Consider the following 17,332-nt stretch of genomic DNA (forward strand, 5'->3'; position numbering starts at 1 on the left):
CCCTCTATTTCACGTGTTTCTTTCTATAGATTTCCACTCTGGCCCAAGGCTGATTTTATATTGGTTTCTTCCCTTTTTTTTCCTGCTAGGAGCTGAGAAGATGGCCTCCCCAGGCGCCCCGGGGACCCGCATGACATCCGCAGTCAACATCAACATTTCTACCCCTTTCTTCTACAATCCGCAGAAGAAGTTTGCACCCGTGGTTGCCCCTAAACCCAAGGTGAACCCCTTCAAGGCTGGGGATGCATCAGAGCCACCACTGCCCCCAGCTCCTGGAGCTGGCGCCCAGCGTGCTCAGATAGGGAAGGTGGGGGAGATTCCATCAGCACCCATGTCCCTGCTGCCAGAAGGTAGGTGAGGGCTGCCGTGGCAGATAGTGGAGTTTTAAATTCCAGGGGGGTGAGGTTTGGAACAGGGCAAAACATGAGAACAGAGGCATCTCTGCTGCAAGTGATGGATATTCTTGCTGTAGAGGCTGGGAGGTTTCAGAATGAGATGAGATGTTTGTAAAGGGATACCAAAGTACATAGAGCCTGCATTAAGAATGGAAGCTGGATGGCAATCCAGCATTGCACTGGTGCTAGAGGAATGCAATGGATTGGTTTTTTATAGTATTCCCTGAGTGCCTGATTGTGTAACTGCAGTCAGTTTCTGGCCAGCATGTCTGGGAGCAAGTATGTTGCAGGCAACTTTATCCTGATGGTGGTGAATCATGCTGTTCTCCTTGTTGATTCATCTAAGCTCAAGCTGGTTGTCTCTGATTATAGAGATCCTTCTCATGGGCTCTGCAGTTGCCATCTTCGCTGCTGCTGGGGATGGGGAGGAATGAAAAATGGCATGGAAAACTGGTGGAAGCTGTCAGAAACAGCTCTGTATGGCTTGTAGAATTTTACGCTTCTGCCTCGTGGTTTGGGCTGGGTGTGTTTTCCTGTGCAGAGTCACTTCTTGTAGCATGGTTTCCTTTTTCTTTCTTCTTATTTCCTGTGCTGGTGGTGTGTTTTTGTTGGTTGGTTGGATTTGTGTCCTCTGACAAGCAGAGGGTTCCTGGTTGTGTGGCTCCCTACTTGGAACTGATCAGATTGGAACTACCAGAAATGGCTCTAGGGACCTCTTGCTAATGCTTCATGCTGTGCATTACCCCAAGACTCTTTATCAGGGTGCACCTCAGTCAGGACATGCATGTTCAGATAATGTTAACTACTGTTGTAGGTGCCTTTCACTATCTGGTATAGAGCGGGCAGCACTGATGATTCCTAGGTTGGCAGCTGATCTGTAAGAAGGCAGGTTCTGTGCTCAGAAGAGACAGGTTAAGAAGCCACGAGTCACAGGGGTCAGCACGTTGGTGTTTCTGGCCCCTAGAATTGCACCAGCTAACTCTAACCTTCTTCCTCATACGTTGCTGGGGGTTTTGCTGTAGTTGCATGGATTAGGGATGTCTTTGGGAAGGTCTCAAACTGACACAAATACATAATCTGAAGTACAGAAGTAGACAGATGGATGCTAAAAATTATTTTTCAATGCAGAATGCAATTGGAGTATCAGGTGTTTGCTCCACTTCCTTCCTTCCTTATAAGTCTTACTATGGAGGAACTAATGTAACAGAAAGATTAGCAAAAGGACCATTGGGCTTAAGCTGCTGGCACCATTGGGTGAGAACTGCCAGCAAGACATCTGAAGTACAGGTGAGCCACCAAAACTCAGTCATGAGAGAAATGCATCTGATTTGATCCTTCTCTGATGCATCTTTTCCATCCTGTCCCTTTCTTATACACTCATCAAGCAAAACAAATAGTACTATAACAAAGCCATAGTGATCGGTCTCTTCGTCTTAAACGACAGGATGGCTAAGTTAGTGTTGCTGTAGGCATGTTGTATTTAGTATTGATCACTCTATAAATCTGGTACAGTAAGTTTGTGGGGAACGTTTTTATTTGTATGAATAATTCATAAAACAGGCTTTTAGTGCATCTGGAACAATGTGACAGCAGATCAGGGCTTTGATTCTGCAATATTCTTTATCATTTTAGTAAACCAAAAGGCAAGCATGTACAAAACTTGAACCCAAACTCTAGTTTCAAAGGAAAAAATACCAGCCTAGCATTACTTCCTCTGCCAAGCAGAAGTTCTGTTTCACAAGAGGGTTTGGAAGAGGTGCTGCATACCAGTGCAGTTTATGCATTCCACTAGCTAATTAAGATTTTGGATTTCATTTGGTGAAAGGGCAGCATTGTCTCCCTTAGGTTACATATGAGGAGTCCTCATAAAGTCTGCTGACAGTAACTGGATATAAAGATGGGACAGTTCAATTACTGCTGTTGAAAGTTGCACATGGAGTAGCAGGAGTGAAAAAACGTCTTCTTTCACCCCACTGCTGGTTGAGGCTAAGCTAAGGGAGAGAGATGGATGTATGGAAGAAGGGATGTAGAATTTATGCCTCCTTGTCTTCAGTGTTCTTTGCTGCTTGGATGATAAAAGGGCAACTTCTCCCATCCACAGTGAAGGCAAGAGTATTCATGTTTATTTGCATGTGGTGTAGTAGGAAATGTCTCTTTTTCCTGTTCTACATCTTTGGCAAACATGCATAGGTAGAAGCAGTGGGGTTTTCTTATAGGAGATTGAGGCACTCTGGTGCTTTTCAGCTTGCTTAAAAAGGGTTCTACAAAATCTCTCGTGTCCTCATGTGTACTGAGGACGTTTTAGCTTCCACAATGAAAGATGTTTTAATTTCCTAGGAAAATAAAGCAGTTTCAAAGATTCCTCATACGCATACGGTTTGGTTGGTCCAACTTGCCTTGTTTTCCTCCCTCTTGTTTCTCATAGTTCTTACTAGCCAGCTGTGAGGTGCCAGCTTATTTTCCTGTAATAATACTGCCTCTTCAGGGTCCTGGGTTATCCACGGGCACTCCTCCTAATGTTGCTCTGTATTTAGCAATCTGAGCCAGTTACTGGCAAGGGAAACGTATGCTAGGGACCAGAGAATGAGAGGAGGGGTGAAAAAGGGCATAGTAAGACATGCTTCCCAAATATACAATAATTATTCCCAGTAACTAATTGCAGTAGATTACAAGGGACGTTCTTATGATGGCAAATAGCTTTAGACTTGGTGAAAGCCAACCTGTGGAATTCAGTTGTCCCAGATGGGGTCCCTTGAGTACTTGGGAAGTACTTGCTTTAATACCTTCGAGACCCCTTTTGGGGTTTGTGCTGTAAGAAGTGATCCAAACTTGCTTTTGTTCTCGTTCTTCCCCACAGACCTGCCGCTGCCACCTCCTCCACCACCTGGAGAGGAGGCAAGCTTCTCCAACTGTGCTTTTCCCCCACCTCCACCCCCCTTTGAAGAGCCTTTTCCTCCAGCCCCGGAAGAGGTTTTACCTTTGCCACCACCACCACCAATGTTCGATGAAGGGCCCGTGAGCAATGTACCTGCCCCACAGGTGAGTGTGGTCAAGGGAAGCGTAGTTCTTTGTGATGCTCTGTGAGCTGGGACAGCTTCTCACTACTGTCTGAACTCAGCAGTAGGAAGCTCTGAGATGTGGGAAAGCAGAAAATGCTATCACCCTATGCACCAGCATAGGTTAGGGTCAACTGGCCAGGCTACAGCTCTCTGCAGATGAAGGACCTGGTGCTCCTGATGGACAGCGAGTTGAGTGTGAGCCAGCAATGCACCCTTGTGGCAATAAAGGCTAACCACGTATGCTGGGCTGCGGTTGTGAGAGTGTAGTCAGCACGACAAGGACAGCGATGGTTCCTCTCTCCGGTTCTAGTGAGGCTACATCTTGGAAGACTTTTGAGTTGGGCTCCCAGTGTAATTACTCAGAGGAATAAAGAACTAGATGCAATCCAGTGAAGGGTCATAGCAGCCATTGGGGGTTGGAGCTCATGATGAGAGAGCTGGGTTTGTTCAGCCTGCAGAAGAGGAGGCTGAGGCAGGGATCTAACTGCAGCCTACTATACCTAAAGGAGGTCTGGAGAGAAGACACATTCTTCTTACTGGGGCACAACAAGAGACAATGGACACAAGCTGCAGCAAGGGGAATTCCTTTTGCACAGAAGAAAAAGCTGTTCCGCTCCAAGGGTGGCTTAACACTGGCACAAATGCCTGGAGAGGCTAGGGAATTGCATCCTTGGGGATGTTCAGAAATCACCTGGACAAGGCCCTGAGCCACCTGATCTAGCTTGTTAGCTAGAGTCAGCCCTGCTGTGAGCAGGGTGTTGGACAAGAGACCTCCAGATGCCTTTTTCCCACCTAAATCTGTGAGTTTCTTTGGGCTGTGTATTTTCCCACTGTTGGTAGACCTTGGAGCCTGTGCCCTGTTCATCTTCACCAGCTTGCTCTCCGTTCAAAGCAAGGAGCAGCTCTGTACCACGGTCCAAAGCACAAAAATCTGCTCTTGTAAGGGGGTACACCTGGTTCTCTGGCTGTTCCTGTAACGTGCTCTGCTCCCTCTTTCCTCATGGATGGTGGTATAGGAACGTGGCAAGATGAGCAGCATTGATCTTGAGATTGAGTCACTGTCCGTAATGTTGGATGACATGGAGAAGAATGACCCCTTCAGACCCCGGGTGAGCTCTCCAGGATGTTGGAAGTGGAAGGAGAGGTGACTGGTTTCCTGAACGGAGGTAGTGAAGATAATAATGTCTGAATAAACCGTAGTGCAAAAGTGAATGTGAAGGACCAGAAAGCACAGATACCGCAGCTTGTCATGACTCCTAAAGGTGTAACAGTGTGGAAACTCTTTAACACTGTGGGTCTGGGGTAGCGGCTGACACTGCTATAGACGGCATATTTTCTCTTACACCTTGCTGACAACAGCCTATTCCTCTCTGTTGCTTTCTTTAACAGATATCTCCAGGATCCACAGGTTCTCTGGAGAAACCATCAGCACCAAAAGCCTGTGTGGAAGTACCGTCTGCATCCAAAGATACTCCTCATTCCTTTCCTTCCAAGTTCACTCCAAAGCCAAGTGGAACCTTATCTTTCAAACCCCCTGGGTCAGATTTGACCCCAGCCCCATGGGCAGCCCCTCAGCAACGCAAGGAGCCCCCAGCACCAGTCCCTCCACCACCTTCTCTCCCTTCTGCTCAGCCTACCCCTACATTCACCCCAGCTAAGCCTGTTGCTGGCTCTCCTAAGTCTGGGTCCAAACCAGGTGCCAGTGTTCCCATGGCTCCATCAAACTCTGCAAGATATCCTACCTCCCTTCAGACTCAGTTCACAGCGCCTTCACCTTCAGGTCCCTCCTCTCGGCCACAGCCTCCCAATTTCACCTATGCCCAGCAGAGGGAAAGACCCCAAGTGCAGGAGAAGCCGCGTCCAACAGAGCAACCTGCTGCTGCAAAAGACACGGTAGGGGACAGAGCCGTGGGATCAGTGCTTTTGGGTGGGCATCACTGGGAGTGAAGTTGGACAATGAAGACAGAGGGTCTGTCCCAGGCTAGAGGAGGCTGTTACCCCTCTGAAAGAGCTGCAGCTAGAGGCAGCTGTGGACAGGGATAGGGTCCTGCAAAGGGGAAACACTTTTTAGCAGGTTCTTTTGCAGCAGGACAAGAGACAGTGGTTTTAAACTAAAGGAGGGGAGATTCAGAGTGTTTTTACAATGAGGGTGGTAACACTGGCACAGGTGGTTGCTCAGAGAGGTGGTGGATGCACCATCTGTGGGCACATTCAAGGCCAGGCTGGATGTGATTCTGGGCAACCTGATCTAGTTGAGGATGTCCCTGCTCATTGCAGGTGGGTTGGACTAGAGGAGCTTTGAAGGTTCCTTCCAACTTGAACTATTCTGTGGCTCTGTATGTATCCTCAGGGATTGAATGTTTCCTCTTCCTGCAGCATAGACCCACAGGCTCCAGTGCTGATCCACCTAGGGGAAATTCCTGCCTGACTATGAAGGAGGTAGAAGAGCTGGAGATGTTGACCCAGAAACTAATGAAGGATATGGAGCATCCGCCCACAGTAGAGGCCGCTACTTCTGGTGTGTTCCCTCCCTCCATAGCAGTAGGGCTGTGAGGGGTTTTCATCTCTCCTAATCCCTTTCTTCTTCCATTGACAGAGCTCTGTGGCTTCTGTCGGAAGCCTCTGTCACGAACCCAGCCAGCTGTGAGGGCCCTGGACTGCCTCTTCCATGTGGAATGCTTCACCTGCTTCAAATGTGAGAAGCAGCTGCAGGGGCAGCAGTTCTACAATGTGGATGAGAAGCCCTTCTGCGAGGACTGCTATGCTGTGAGTTACTGGGATGAGGGAGCTGAGCTGCTTGTGCTTGTCGTGTCTTGCTTTCCCTTCCCTCCTTCCACCTCACCTGTCTGTGGCATAGCCTCCTAGGGGTGTTGGACTGGATTAATGTGTCTTACTTGTTTCCTCTGGGCTCAGGGGACCTTGGAAAAGTGCAGTGTCTGCAAACAGACCATCACAGACCGGATGCTGAAGGCCACCGGTAATTCGTACCATCCCCAGTGCTTTACCTGCGTGATGTGCCATACCCCTCTTGAAGGGGCCGCTTTTATTGTGGACCAGGCCAACCAGCCTCACTGTGTGGATGACTACCACAGGTATGGAGAGAGGATGTGTGTGTGGTGTCTGAAAGAAGGCAGATTCCCTCACAGCTGTTTAATTCTGCTGCACAATGGGGTTGGGTTGCCCATGCAATCAACAGGCATCGAGTTAAAAATGAGTCAGCAATGTACCTTATAGCAATTAGGTCTTCTCCCACTAATTTGTGATTTATTACTCCTCTGCTGCTCATAGGGTTATATGGCAGTCAGAAATGTTCATTGACTGTCACCACAGTGGCCATGATCCCCTCCATGTTTCTGTGTGTTGCAGGAAGTATGCTCCACGCTGTTCAGTCTGTAGTGAGCCCATCATGCCAGAGCCTGGGAAGGATGAGACGGTGCGTGTTGTGGCATTGGAGAAGAATTTCCACATGAAATGCTACAAATGTGAGGTAAGCTTGGTGGCTTCCATGCTCACCACCATGCTGGACATCTTTGTTGTCTCTCCTGACTAAACACTGAGGTTGTTTTGAATTAATCTGGAGCATTTTTGAAGCAGGTTCAGAAAAGGATAAGACATTAAGTGACCACAGGTCCATGAAGAAGGTTTATGCGGGGTTGTAGTCTTAAACGTGTCTAATACAGCAGCTGTGTATACTGTGGGAACGTGTTGGAATCACAGAAGGGGCTTGCTGTTCCCTCAAAATAGTATCTCCTATTAGCACCATCAGAGACAGAGCAGTGGGCTGTGAGCCATTATGCTGACCCAGTGGAGGATTTCTTACATCCTTGAATGCATTTATCCTGCTGTTGGCCATCACTGAGCTCCCTCCCTCTTTTTTTTTTCCCCTGTTTAGGACTGTGGGAAGCCCTTGTCCATTGAAGCAGACGAGAATGGGTGCTTTCCACTGGATGGGCATGTGCTGTGTATTAAATGTCACACCGTTCGTGCCAAAACAACACGCTGAGGAGCTTGTAGTGGGCATTCCCTTGAGACCCCTGCACTCAGTACTCTTCCCCTCCCCGCGTTGTCCTGTCCCTCTGCCTGAGAAGGCAGATTGCTACCAGTGGAGACTATGCCAGCACAGCTCTTTACTTACTTAGGATTCACTGCTCCTAGACTTCTACCTGCACATCCACCAAGCAGGGACCTCTCCTCCTGTTGCCACGTCCTGGCCACCATGTATTCCAGGCTGGGGCTGTGATGGTGAGTGCACAGTCTCTGTTCCCTCAAGACTGGAGGAGAAAGACCAGACCTCCACCACTGCCTGGTGGAAGTGGCAAGAATGACCTGACGGCAGGTGCTGGGAGGGGCTGAGCATCATTCTGTGCTACAGAGCCAACAGTGGCCATTTGACCTTAGAAGGTGGAAGCCTCTATCTTGGTACAGCTTCTGTCTTCATTTGGTTTTCCCTCTTGTTCTTCCTTTCATGATGAGGAAGTCTTGCCCTACCCCATCCCTCATTCCTGGGTTAGGGTGTGGAGGCAGAACATACTGGGAATCCCGGTTACTGTTGCTGTGAAAAGCTAACTTAGCATAGCTTTTCTGTCTCTAATGGATTTTACTGGCTGTTTTGTCACACAATTTGATTTCCCCCTTAGCCAGATTAAACTGGCAGCGTTTGGAATCCTGCTCTATTCCCAAGTTTGGAAAGTTGTTTTCCAGTCTTTCTCCCTCCCCAGAATGAGTCACTTCCCAGTGTGTTTGCTGGGCAGCCAGGCTAGGCACCAGAGTAGCAAAGCAATCCAAAGAAAGCATGTTTACAAATACAGACTGTCATAAGGATGGGCAGCACACGGTGGGGAGGTGTCTCAGTGTGTGGAAGAGGATTCAGCAGGCTAAGGAATGTCTCCCTGTTCCAGTAGGAATTCTTTCCCTGCTGTCAGTGAAAGCTGTGGTGTAATAGCAATGTACTGTCTGGCTCTAAGTGTTACTGCACTGAGCCCCATTTCCTGGACTAGAAACTCTGAAACCGAACAAAGCTTTTGAATAGCTACACTGTGCCAACCACTGTTTGCGTTCAATAAAATGTAGGGTTTTTTTCCATTACTGTGTCTGCTGTATTTGTTCAACAACCCATGAGAATTGCTGTCTTAGGCAGTAGAGAGTGCACAGTTGCTATTCCACTGAGCCTCCAGAGGTGAGTAGCCTGAAAATGGCTTTTCTCTCTGCACCAGTTGGTCTCCTCTTTAGACTGTTGTTTCCTACTCCCCTCTGCCTGAAGAGCAGCTCTCCCTTAAAGCAATGGAAGACTACTTTCCCGTGTAGCAAGGTTGTGGTCTGCTTGATGTGTCACTAGGAGGTGAGTTATTACAATCCACTTGCATCAGACTGGACTAAAGCAACCAGTTTGCTTGCCTTGCCTTAACTATTACTACTCAAAGTGTTTGTGCTTGTTCATGGTTTCAAGCATGATACAGTCTTGGTCACTGCAGGTGAAACTCCTCTTTGTGGTAAGCATCAATGTTTTTACACTTCAAAGACACGAAACCTACTCTTGTTCTCTTGCCAGTTTTGGGGAGATCTTTAATGACTCTTTGCAAATTGATCCAGTAAATGCTTTGAGGTTTCCTATAGGGTGAGCAAAGAACAATCAAGTTGTACGTCTGCTTTCTTTTTCTTACCTGAGTTCTTGCTGGCATTGTCTTGAGTGGTTGTTTCAAGATGATGTGATTAAAGCGAGCTCTAACCCAGTTCATCCCAGAGCTATCAGAGGGCTGTAGCTCAGGTATCTGAGTATGAACCTGTCCAACAGAGTCAACTGGACAGGTTCTCTGGATCACTTTGCAGATTATGGGGAGGTTAGTCCCTCTGAGGGGCATCGAATGCAGGGGAACAGCATTTGGTGACTGTACAACTCCTGTTACGGGATGTGTAGGGGTAGGATCCATGGCAGGAAAAGGGCGAGTGGTCAAGTTGAGGAAGCAGCAGGGAAAAATGGGGAAAAGGACCCAGAAAGGGCTGGCTGCACATACGCAGTGCAGTTGTCTGCCTATGCCCTGTCTGTGCTGTATTACTAAACCTCTTTCTTTTCCCTGTGTGAAGGGACTCTCTTCAGTGTATGTGGAGATTTAAGTGCCAGCAATTGGAAAATACCTGAGTGCATGCATGCTGTGTGGGTGTGTATATCCATGTGTAATCAGCAGCAGAAAGCAAGTCAGAGTAGCTGGTGAGTGAGTGAGTAGGGTAAGAGACTTGAGATCCCTGATTTGGCATGGCTGTGAGTCTGGCGAGATGCTGGAGAGACCGGTCTGAGCCCCAGCTGCTTGAGGTCCCAGCAGGTCCAAGCCAGCTACTCTCAGATCTGGAGGTCAGCTCCTGGTAAGCCTGGACCAACTGCCAGAGAACAGTTTGCATCTGTTTGTGTGTGTGCACATGAGGGGTCCGAGTGCCTACCCCTGGAGTGGAGCTGCAGGCCTGGAGGACTTGTATGTCCTAGTGCTAGCAACTGAGGAGACTGGCGCAGGTTCCAGATTGAGGAGCCAGCTCCTCAATAGGCCCTAGAGGGATCCATAGTGTATGTATGTATGTTATTTCCTGCTAACAGGTTCATCCTGATCAGCCAGAGAGGGGAATAGAATCAGGCTGTTTGTGCTGTGCTTGCATGACTGCTGCGCTTTCTGCCTCAGGCCAGTCAGGGACAGGGTGCATGCATGTATATATATACATGCACATATTATATTCATGAATATTTTGTGTGCATGAGTGCCTATTGAGAATATATTCTCAGGCTTGCTACTGTCTGTACCTGAGGACATGGAACTGAGCAGCCTCCTCTCTATGAGGCCTGCTGATTCAGCAGCTCCTAATGGTAGAAGCTGGAAGGGACCTTCCTGCTCAGAGCAGGCTGTTCAGGAATGTATCCCATCAGTTTTTTAATACCTCCAAGGAGAACTCCACCACCTCCCTGGGTAACCTCTTCCTGTGTTCAGCAGCTCTCACAGTAAGTTGTTTGGGTTCTTTCTTACCTTCAGATGGACTTCACTCTGCTTTGATGTGTTTCCACTGCTGCTCCTTTCACTGGATAACACTGGGTGGACTCTGGCTCCCTCTTCTTCACTCCCTCCCATCAGGTGTTCATACACAGTTACATGAGCCACCTAAACTTTCTCATCTCATGGTTGAATAGTCCCAGCTCTCTCAGCCTTGCCTCATGTGTCAGATGCTCTAATCCCTCCAAAATTATAGTGGCCTTTCACTGGGCTTACTCCAGTAAGTCTATGTCCTTTGTACTGGGGAACCCAGACTTGGACAAAACACTCTGCATGTCCTGACCAACCTTGAATAGCGGTTTAAAACTGCCTCCCTCCAGCTCCTGCATTTGCTAATGCAGTCCAGATATTGTTTGCTTCCTTTGCTACAAGGCCATATTACTGGTTCAGATGTAACTTCCTGTTCACTATGACCTGCGAGTCCTTTGTTGTGAATTTGCTTTCTAACCAGTCACCCTCCAGCGTGTACTGGGGTGCATGGGGCTATTCCTTCCCAATTGGAGGGCTCTGCATTTCCCATTGTTCAGCTTTGTAAGTAACCTCTCTTGCCATTTCTGCCATCTATTAAGGGCCCTCTGAATAGCAGCACATGCATCTAATCTATCAACCACTCTATATTCTATCATCTGCATGGATAGGCTAACACATACACATGACACAGACGACTCATCTTGGGTCAGCCTCATTGGGGCTTATCTTCTAGCCTGGATATCTGCATGTAACAACTTCATTCATTATCTGTACTTCATGTTAAAAACATCTATTACTAGGACTGAACTTACAAGATTCACAGTAGGAGCTTATCTTGTCAGATGTATCTTACTGTAGTTGTGGTGACTTGAGTAGCTAAGGTATGTGTACACTATGGTTTCATGTGCATACTCTGCTGCTTCTCATGTTGAATAGAAACTAGCCTTGATTTAAGTTGCAGTTGTTTAGATCTCTGCTTCTTAATTCTTCTGTCATTTCTGGTTAAGCAAGACCTTCCCAGGAGCAGGACTTCCAATTTATAGCCTTAAGAATTTGGAGCATTATACAGTTATGGTAACACTGATAGCCATCTGCAGCAGTAGCAGCTGAATGGCTGGCACTCACCTTCACCAACTTAGACTTAGCTCAAACACTGAAATCTAAGTCTTGAGATGACTATTTTCCCTATGTAGGAGAAAGTTGTAGGAACATCAGTGAGAGATTCTCCTCCCCCCATGCCCAGACAGTCTGTTCTGCAGGAGAATGAAGTACTACTCGCTTGTATTTCATCAAGCTACAGCAGTAGCTTCTAATACTTCTCATGGTTTTGGCATAAATGCAGGAGCTGTAAAGAGATGGACTTGGCTAATGGATAGATACAGCTGTAACTGGATTTAGCTGTGTATGGATCCTTCAGTTCTAATGCAACTACATTGCCACATTGAACCTGCAGTTAAATGGACAAAGACCATTGGCTCAAATACCTGAACACGGATGTAAGGACCCTGCTGGAACTTTCAACATATACACCAAAGTAAAGGCTCCAGTCATCTTTGAAATAAGCAAAAAAACTCCAGCACAGCCTGCTCTGCCACAGGTTTATTTACAAAACATTATTTACAGTCTATAAGTGTCTTGAGCTCTGATAAATAATAACATTTCCTCCACAGAGAAGGAGTAAGACAGACCACCTACACATCTTTCTGTTACAGATACCCTACCCAGCCAAACAAGTCTATTCCCTTTCAAAAAGGGGAAGAGAAGAATGAGTACCTAGAAGATTTTATGTCTGTGGCACAAGTAAAAGTTATTAAGCAGGTCAAGGAGTTTGAAATCTCCCCCCTGCAGTGTGCACGTGCGAAACAGCAACGTGCTGAGGTTCCGTGATCACACGCGTTAGAGCTGCTCCTCCCAACTTCTCCTCAAAAGAAAGAAGTACACCAGGAGTTGGTGTTTAAGGCAAGAATAGTTGAATTAATAACCCTTACCAGCAGCCTTACGAAAGACTGAATGGTTTCTCCCTGTTGTAAAATAAGGAAGAGAGAAGGCTGCTGAAGTGATAAGGGATGTATGCCAGGGAGTGAATAGGCCCAGTCTCTACGTGTCTGGGTCCCTGTGCATGTTTCTGCTGTCCCAGTCCATCTGAACCCTCATTTCCGATCTTAAAACATTATCCACCCTTCCCTCACAACCTGCTTTGTATGTTTCTTTGTTTCCACGTGATATGCCAAGAGTCTGAAACTCCAGCATGTGGACTACAGGGACTTCTTAGTGCTGCACAGAATGGACTACATAAGACAGGGCTGAGGACAGTTTCTAAGACCAGTGCTCTGAAACATACTGATGGCTGCTGTAGAGCTGAAGCGAGTGGAACAGAAATGAGAGAAGGTGGTGTTGCCTCATGAGCTTTTTCAGTTCTGGTTGGTTTGCTTTGCTTGTCCCAGTCACTCATTTGGAAGCAATTACCATAGGAATGATTCCAAGTGATATCTGGTAAGAATGGGCATTTAGCAAGCTTAAGAGAGCCATGACTGATCACTCCTTAAAGCCTTGGATGCTACACAGGATCCTCTTCTGGTGGCCTGGAAGTGACACTCCCATCTGTTTCAAGTCCCTGAAGGAAATGAGAAAAGAGAAGAAAAATGAATTGCTGTTCTTCTTTGGGACTGGGATGGGGGTAAGGGCAGAAACAATTACCAAGCATTAGTTCATAAAGCTTCCTTTCTCTCAGCACCTCCTACTACACTTACCTTTTCTCTAGAGGGAAGAAACTCCTAGATGTTCCTGCCCTTCAGTGGTCTGCCCAGTCAACTGTTTTCTCCCACCTTGTGACTAGGCATGTGTTCCCATTAAGCCAGGACTGTCTATGTTAGTCTGTGATATAGGCCATGTCTCAACCCTTTAGCAGGTCTGTGCCTGCACATTTGTTTTATGTAACTCCCCTGAGCAGACCTGGCTTTGCATCCCCAACCCTACAACAGAACACAGCTGTGCTGGTAAAACATTCAGTGTGAGTCCTTCTAAGGAGCCCAGAAGGACTTTGCTCTATGCTAGAAGAATGCCTGGCTGATTGGGGGTGGGGGATATCACTAGCCCACCTGGACTGCAAGGCAAAGCAATGAGCTTATAAAGTTCTAGAGAAGTGGGGAGATGGTCAAGTTGGAGAACTGTCTGCCAGCTATTGTTTTCCCTTGCTGTTTGTGTCTGATGTGAGTTCAGATGAGCTCAGACCTCTAATAAGTCTTCTGCATGGACAGTTTGGGAATTAGTCTCACAGTTTGGGCTGATCCCAATTCTCTGGACCAGCTTTTCCCATTTGGGAGAAAAAGCCAGTCCACTTCCATTTAAATATACAGAGAAGGGTAGAAAGAAGCCTTCCAAGTAAATATGAGTGCCTGTTCAGCTAGCACAGGGACAGACACAGCTATTTGTACCATAGCGTGAGATGCCCTGTGGGAGCTTAGCCTGTCCTTACTCAGCAGTGAGCTCCAGAATGGACTCCATGGTGTCCAAGCCAGCAGTGCGGAAGTTGGAGATGTAGCGCTTCATACGAATGGATTCCAGCCACTCAGGGATGGATCGATAGGGAATCCCATCAGATCCACTGCAGCTGGGGAGCCGGAGTGTTACCCTAAAGACAGAAACAATCCTCATTAGCCAGGCAGCATCCTCAAATAGCCAGTACTAACTAGGAGAGAGTAGCTAGAGAGCAAGCGTCCTCTGCCAGGGCTAGGCAAACCTATCTGCTCTCTGCACAGTGAGGTCAGATTGCCCAGGCCAATGGTCACCGTGACACAGGTGACTACTATCTTCTGCACACGGAGCATTCAAGGTGTCTCTTGCCAGCCTACATTGCTAGCACTACCTCTCCTGCTGGAGATGGTTAACCTCTCCTTTTCCAGTGGTAGCCTGCTTACCTGGGATCAAAGTCTGCAACAGGCCGGAGGAGCTGGGGACTTGAGATGAAATGTTGCAGCTGTGCCCGGATTTCCTGAAAATGAGGCCTCCTCATCCTGTTGTGTGACCAGCAGCTCTTCATGAGCTCGTAGAGGATAGATGGGCAGTCCACGGGGGGCGGGAGCCGATACCCGTCCTCTAAGCTCTTCATCACCTGCACAGAAGACAGAGAAAGTCTGTCCAAGAGCAGAGAGTGTGAAAGAGGAGCCAGAGGCCTCTTTGAGGCTGGGAGCAGGCAGTTTTGCATAGCATACAGTCAGGCAGGAGTTGAAGCAGATTACACGTGTATGAAGTAGGGTTTGGGCAGCAGAGCAAAGGATCAGGGCATCTAAGGGATGTCAAAAGTTGAATACTTTCAATCCTTTACTAGCTTAGCTCCCATTCCACAGCACGTGTTCACAAGAAGTGAGCACCAAATGATTATGGCACAGGCAAAGTGAGAAAAGAGGAACTAGATTTTGAGGAGTAATTTTAACAGGACGTGCTGAACCTAGAATGAGACGAGACATAATACTCCAGAGCCAGAGGAAGGAGAGAAATGAACCAAAAGAGAACATCTCCAGACCAAAAGGCCACGGATTATTTAACATGTCTTTATTTTGGCTCATTGCTGTTGGCACCTGAACATGCTTCAGAGGTGCAAACACTTATCATCCTTGACTTGGCTGTACTGATTTTTAGCAGGGAGAGAGACCTAGTAGTTCTGTACTCAAAAGAATATCAAGACTGCAGGCCTTGAAATTGGGCCTATATGCCTTGTTTATTCCTTTAAATCAGGGCTTGTGCTCAGTGTCTGTTACCTCTTGATTGCTCATGTTCCCGTATGGCTTGTCACCAAATGACAGCACCTCCCACATGACAATTCCGAAGCTCCAGACATCACTAGCTGAGGTGAAAATCCGATGAGCAATAGCCTCTGGAGCTGTCCATCGGATGGGAATCTTACCACCCTGTGAAAACGCAGAGACATAGTGTATCCAGCATGTATGCTTGAGGTGTACTTCTCCAGTGTTTTCATGCAAGGAGCTTACAGAGTGGTTCAAAGCCTGTGCCCACCTCACTTGAAGTGACTTGTATCCATGCCTGGGGAAATTTCCAAACAGGAAGGAAACATTCCTGGAAAGTTTATGAGTTTAAGCTCTGTCTGAATGCTACACAAAATCACTGCTATGGGAGTGAGAGTCTGACACCGGCCACAGCTCTACCTTGAATGACACCAGCCATTAGAAACACTGGAACTGTTACTGAAAGAGACCTGTAGACGTCGCTGTTCCAAACCCCTGGTCACAGTAGGGCTATCTTCAAAGTTAGATGTAGGTAACTGAGTCCAAAAAGGGAGACCTCTGATTTTGTTTCTCATTTTAAAACTGCAGTCTCTCTGAATCGCTTAGCAAACAAAATCTACATGGTCTCCAAGCAGAAAAGTACTACCCCCTGAATCATCCACACTGTGACTTGAGTTTTATTATGGGGTTTCCTTAGGGATTTTCCATCCAAATCTTCCCCTGCCCTCGTGTTTCCTATTGTGAAGATATTCTGCTATACTTACCTGGCAGAATCCCAGTGCCCCTGAAACTACAGCTCATTTAACAAGACTGAGAGACTGGGTTTGCATTACCTTGGTTTCATAGGTTCCCTCTGCATCGTTCTCTAATATTCGGGAGAGACCAAAGTCCGACACCTTGCATTGAAGACTGCGTGTCACCAGGATGTTGCGAGCAGCCAGATCCCGGTGCACATAGTTGTGTTCAGAAAGGTAGGTCATCCCCGACGCTATTCCCTGCAGCATGCTCACAAGCTGCACAGGGCTGAATTTCTCCTCATTCTCCTGCATGGAAGGACAAGAGAGTCACTGGTCAAGGGACATGAATCTGCTTGGTTTCTAGTTACTAGCCTTATCAACTTGCAGAAGTGGGCATTGCTGAACAAGCAAGAAGGCTGTAGCCCAAAGGACCCAACAAGTTCTCACTAAAGGACTGATGGTGGTCTCCAGAGTCATCATTGGGCACCTGCACTTCAACTACCAAACCAGCACTCTGAACACTGAGGAAATGGTACAGCATAAAGCTGAGACTGGAAATGTTAGTGAGCAGAAAGCAAGTGGATGTTTGGATCTTATTTCTAGTCTTCTTTTAAGGTCCAGGTCAAGTGCAAGTTCCAGCAGTATACAAAAGCCTATTACAGATTGGAGTTCTCACCCGGAGGAAGGTATCCAGTGCTCCGTTCTCCATATACTCAGTGATGATCATCATTGGCCTCCCTTGAGGAAGACAAGAAGGTGTCAGCTTTTTTACAATTCTCCTACTACCTTTCAACGCTCTCCATGTTGCCCCAGCACAGACAACCACATCCAACCCCAACCAACATCCCTGCTCCACTGGCACAGCTGGATGACCCCTCCTTAGATGTCTCCTGAAGATCTTGAATTCCTCCTTGTGTCACACATAGAACCTTACAGCAACACAAACCCCAACTTCCCATCCACTCACCAACCCAAGAAGACCTCTCCTAACACTGCCTCATGACTCTGCTGGAAATCCATACCTCTCCTCCCTCCCTCATTCTCTGCCAGAGGCTAACATGACAATTCCTGTCCTATCCCAGTACAGCGTCTCTGCCAGCACCCTAATAAAGGTGCAAGAAGCGTTCCAGTTTCTGCTCTCATAGCAGAACTCTCCCACACACACTCTTACTTTTGGTGACAACTCCTTCCAGATGCACAATGTTCGGGTGATTGAACTGCCCCATAATTGTTGCTTCACGCAGGAAGTTCCACCACTGCGAGTCTGAATATGTCGACTTCAGGGTCTTGATGGCAACCACGATACGTTCTTTCCCTGGGAGCCGCAGGGACCCACGATAGACCTCCCCAAACTCCCCTGAGGACAACCAGAGGCAAAAGGTCACAGATGAACTCAGGAAC

At 47.5% G+C, this 17,332-nt stretch overlaps 2 protein-coding genes across 9 annotated transcripts in view; one reads left to right on the forward strand and one right to left on the reverse strand.

Moving 5' to 3' along the window:
* Positions 1-8,537, forward strand: part of ZYX (zyxin) — a 25,952-nt gene extending 17,415 nt beyond the window's left edge. For 7 of the 8 annotated variants that reach the window (XM_061365473.1, XM_061365470.1, XM_061365469.1 and 4 more), the window contains exons 2-10: positions 90-350; positions 3,253-3,434; positions 4,471-4,563; positions 4,844-5,347; positions 5,831-5,972; positions 6,051-6,220; positions 6,368-6,546; positions 6,821-6,941; positions 7,347-8,537. In XM_061365473.1, coding sequence (XP_061221457.1) covers positions 101-350; positions 3,253-3,434; positions 4,471-4,563; positions 4,844-5,347; positions 5,831-5,972; positions 6,051-6,220; positions 6,368-6,546; positions 6,821-6,941; positions 7,347-7,457 — 1,752 coding nt within the window. In that variant the 5' untranslated portion in view covers positions 90-100 and the 3' untranslated portion in view covers positions 7,458-8,537. The remainder of the gene's footprint in view (positions 1-89; positions 351-3,252; positions 3,435-4,470; positions 4,564-4,843; positions 5,348-5,830; positions 5,973-6,050; positions 6,221-6,367; positions 6,547-6,820; positions 6,942-7,346) is intronic. The other variant, XM_061365472.1, reaches the window with a different exon arrangement.
* Positions 8,538-12,036: 3,499 nt separating this feature from the next.
* The window catches only part of EPHA1 (EPH receptor A1), a 32,397-nt gene continuing 27,101 nt past the window's right edge, over positions 12,037-17,332 (reverse strand). Inside the window, exons 12-18 of the mRNA XM_061365443.1 lie at positions 17,103-17,288; positions 16,608-16,669; positions 16,028-16,237; positions 15,210-15,359; positions 14,370-14,563; positions 13,928-14,083; positions 12,037-13,066 (exon numbers count right to left, since the gene is read on the reverse strand). Of these exons, the coding sequence (XP_061221427.1) occupies positions 12,988-13,066; positions 13,928-14,083; positions 14,370-14,563; positions 15,210-15,359; positions 16,028-16,237; positions 16,608-16,669; positions 17,103-17,288 (1,037 nt within the window). The 3' untranslated portion in view covers positions 12,037-12,987. The remainder of the gene's footprint in view (positions 13,067-13,927; positions 14,084-14,369; positions 14,564-15,209; positions 15,360-16,027; positions 16,238-16,607; positions 16,670-17,102; positions 17,289-17,332) is intronic.

This window comes from Neopsephotus bourkii, unplaced genomic scaffold (genome assembly GCF_033783945.1).
Source record: "Neopsephotus bourkii isolate Nb327-2 ecotype Australia unplaced genomic scaffold, CSIRO-AGI_Nbou_v1 NB_1287, whole genome shotgun sequence".
In the NCBI taxonomy this organism is placed as follows: domain Eukaryota; kingdom Metazoa; phylum Chordata; class Aves; order Psittaciformes; family Psittacidae; genus Neopsephotus; species Neopsephotus bourkii.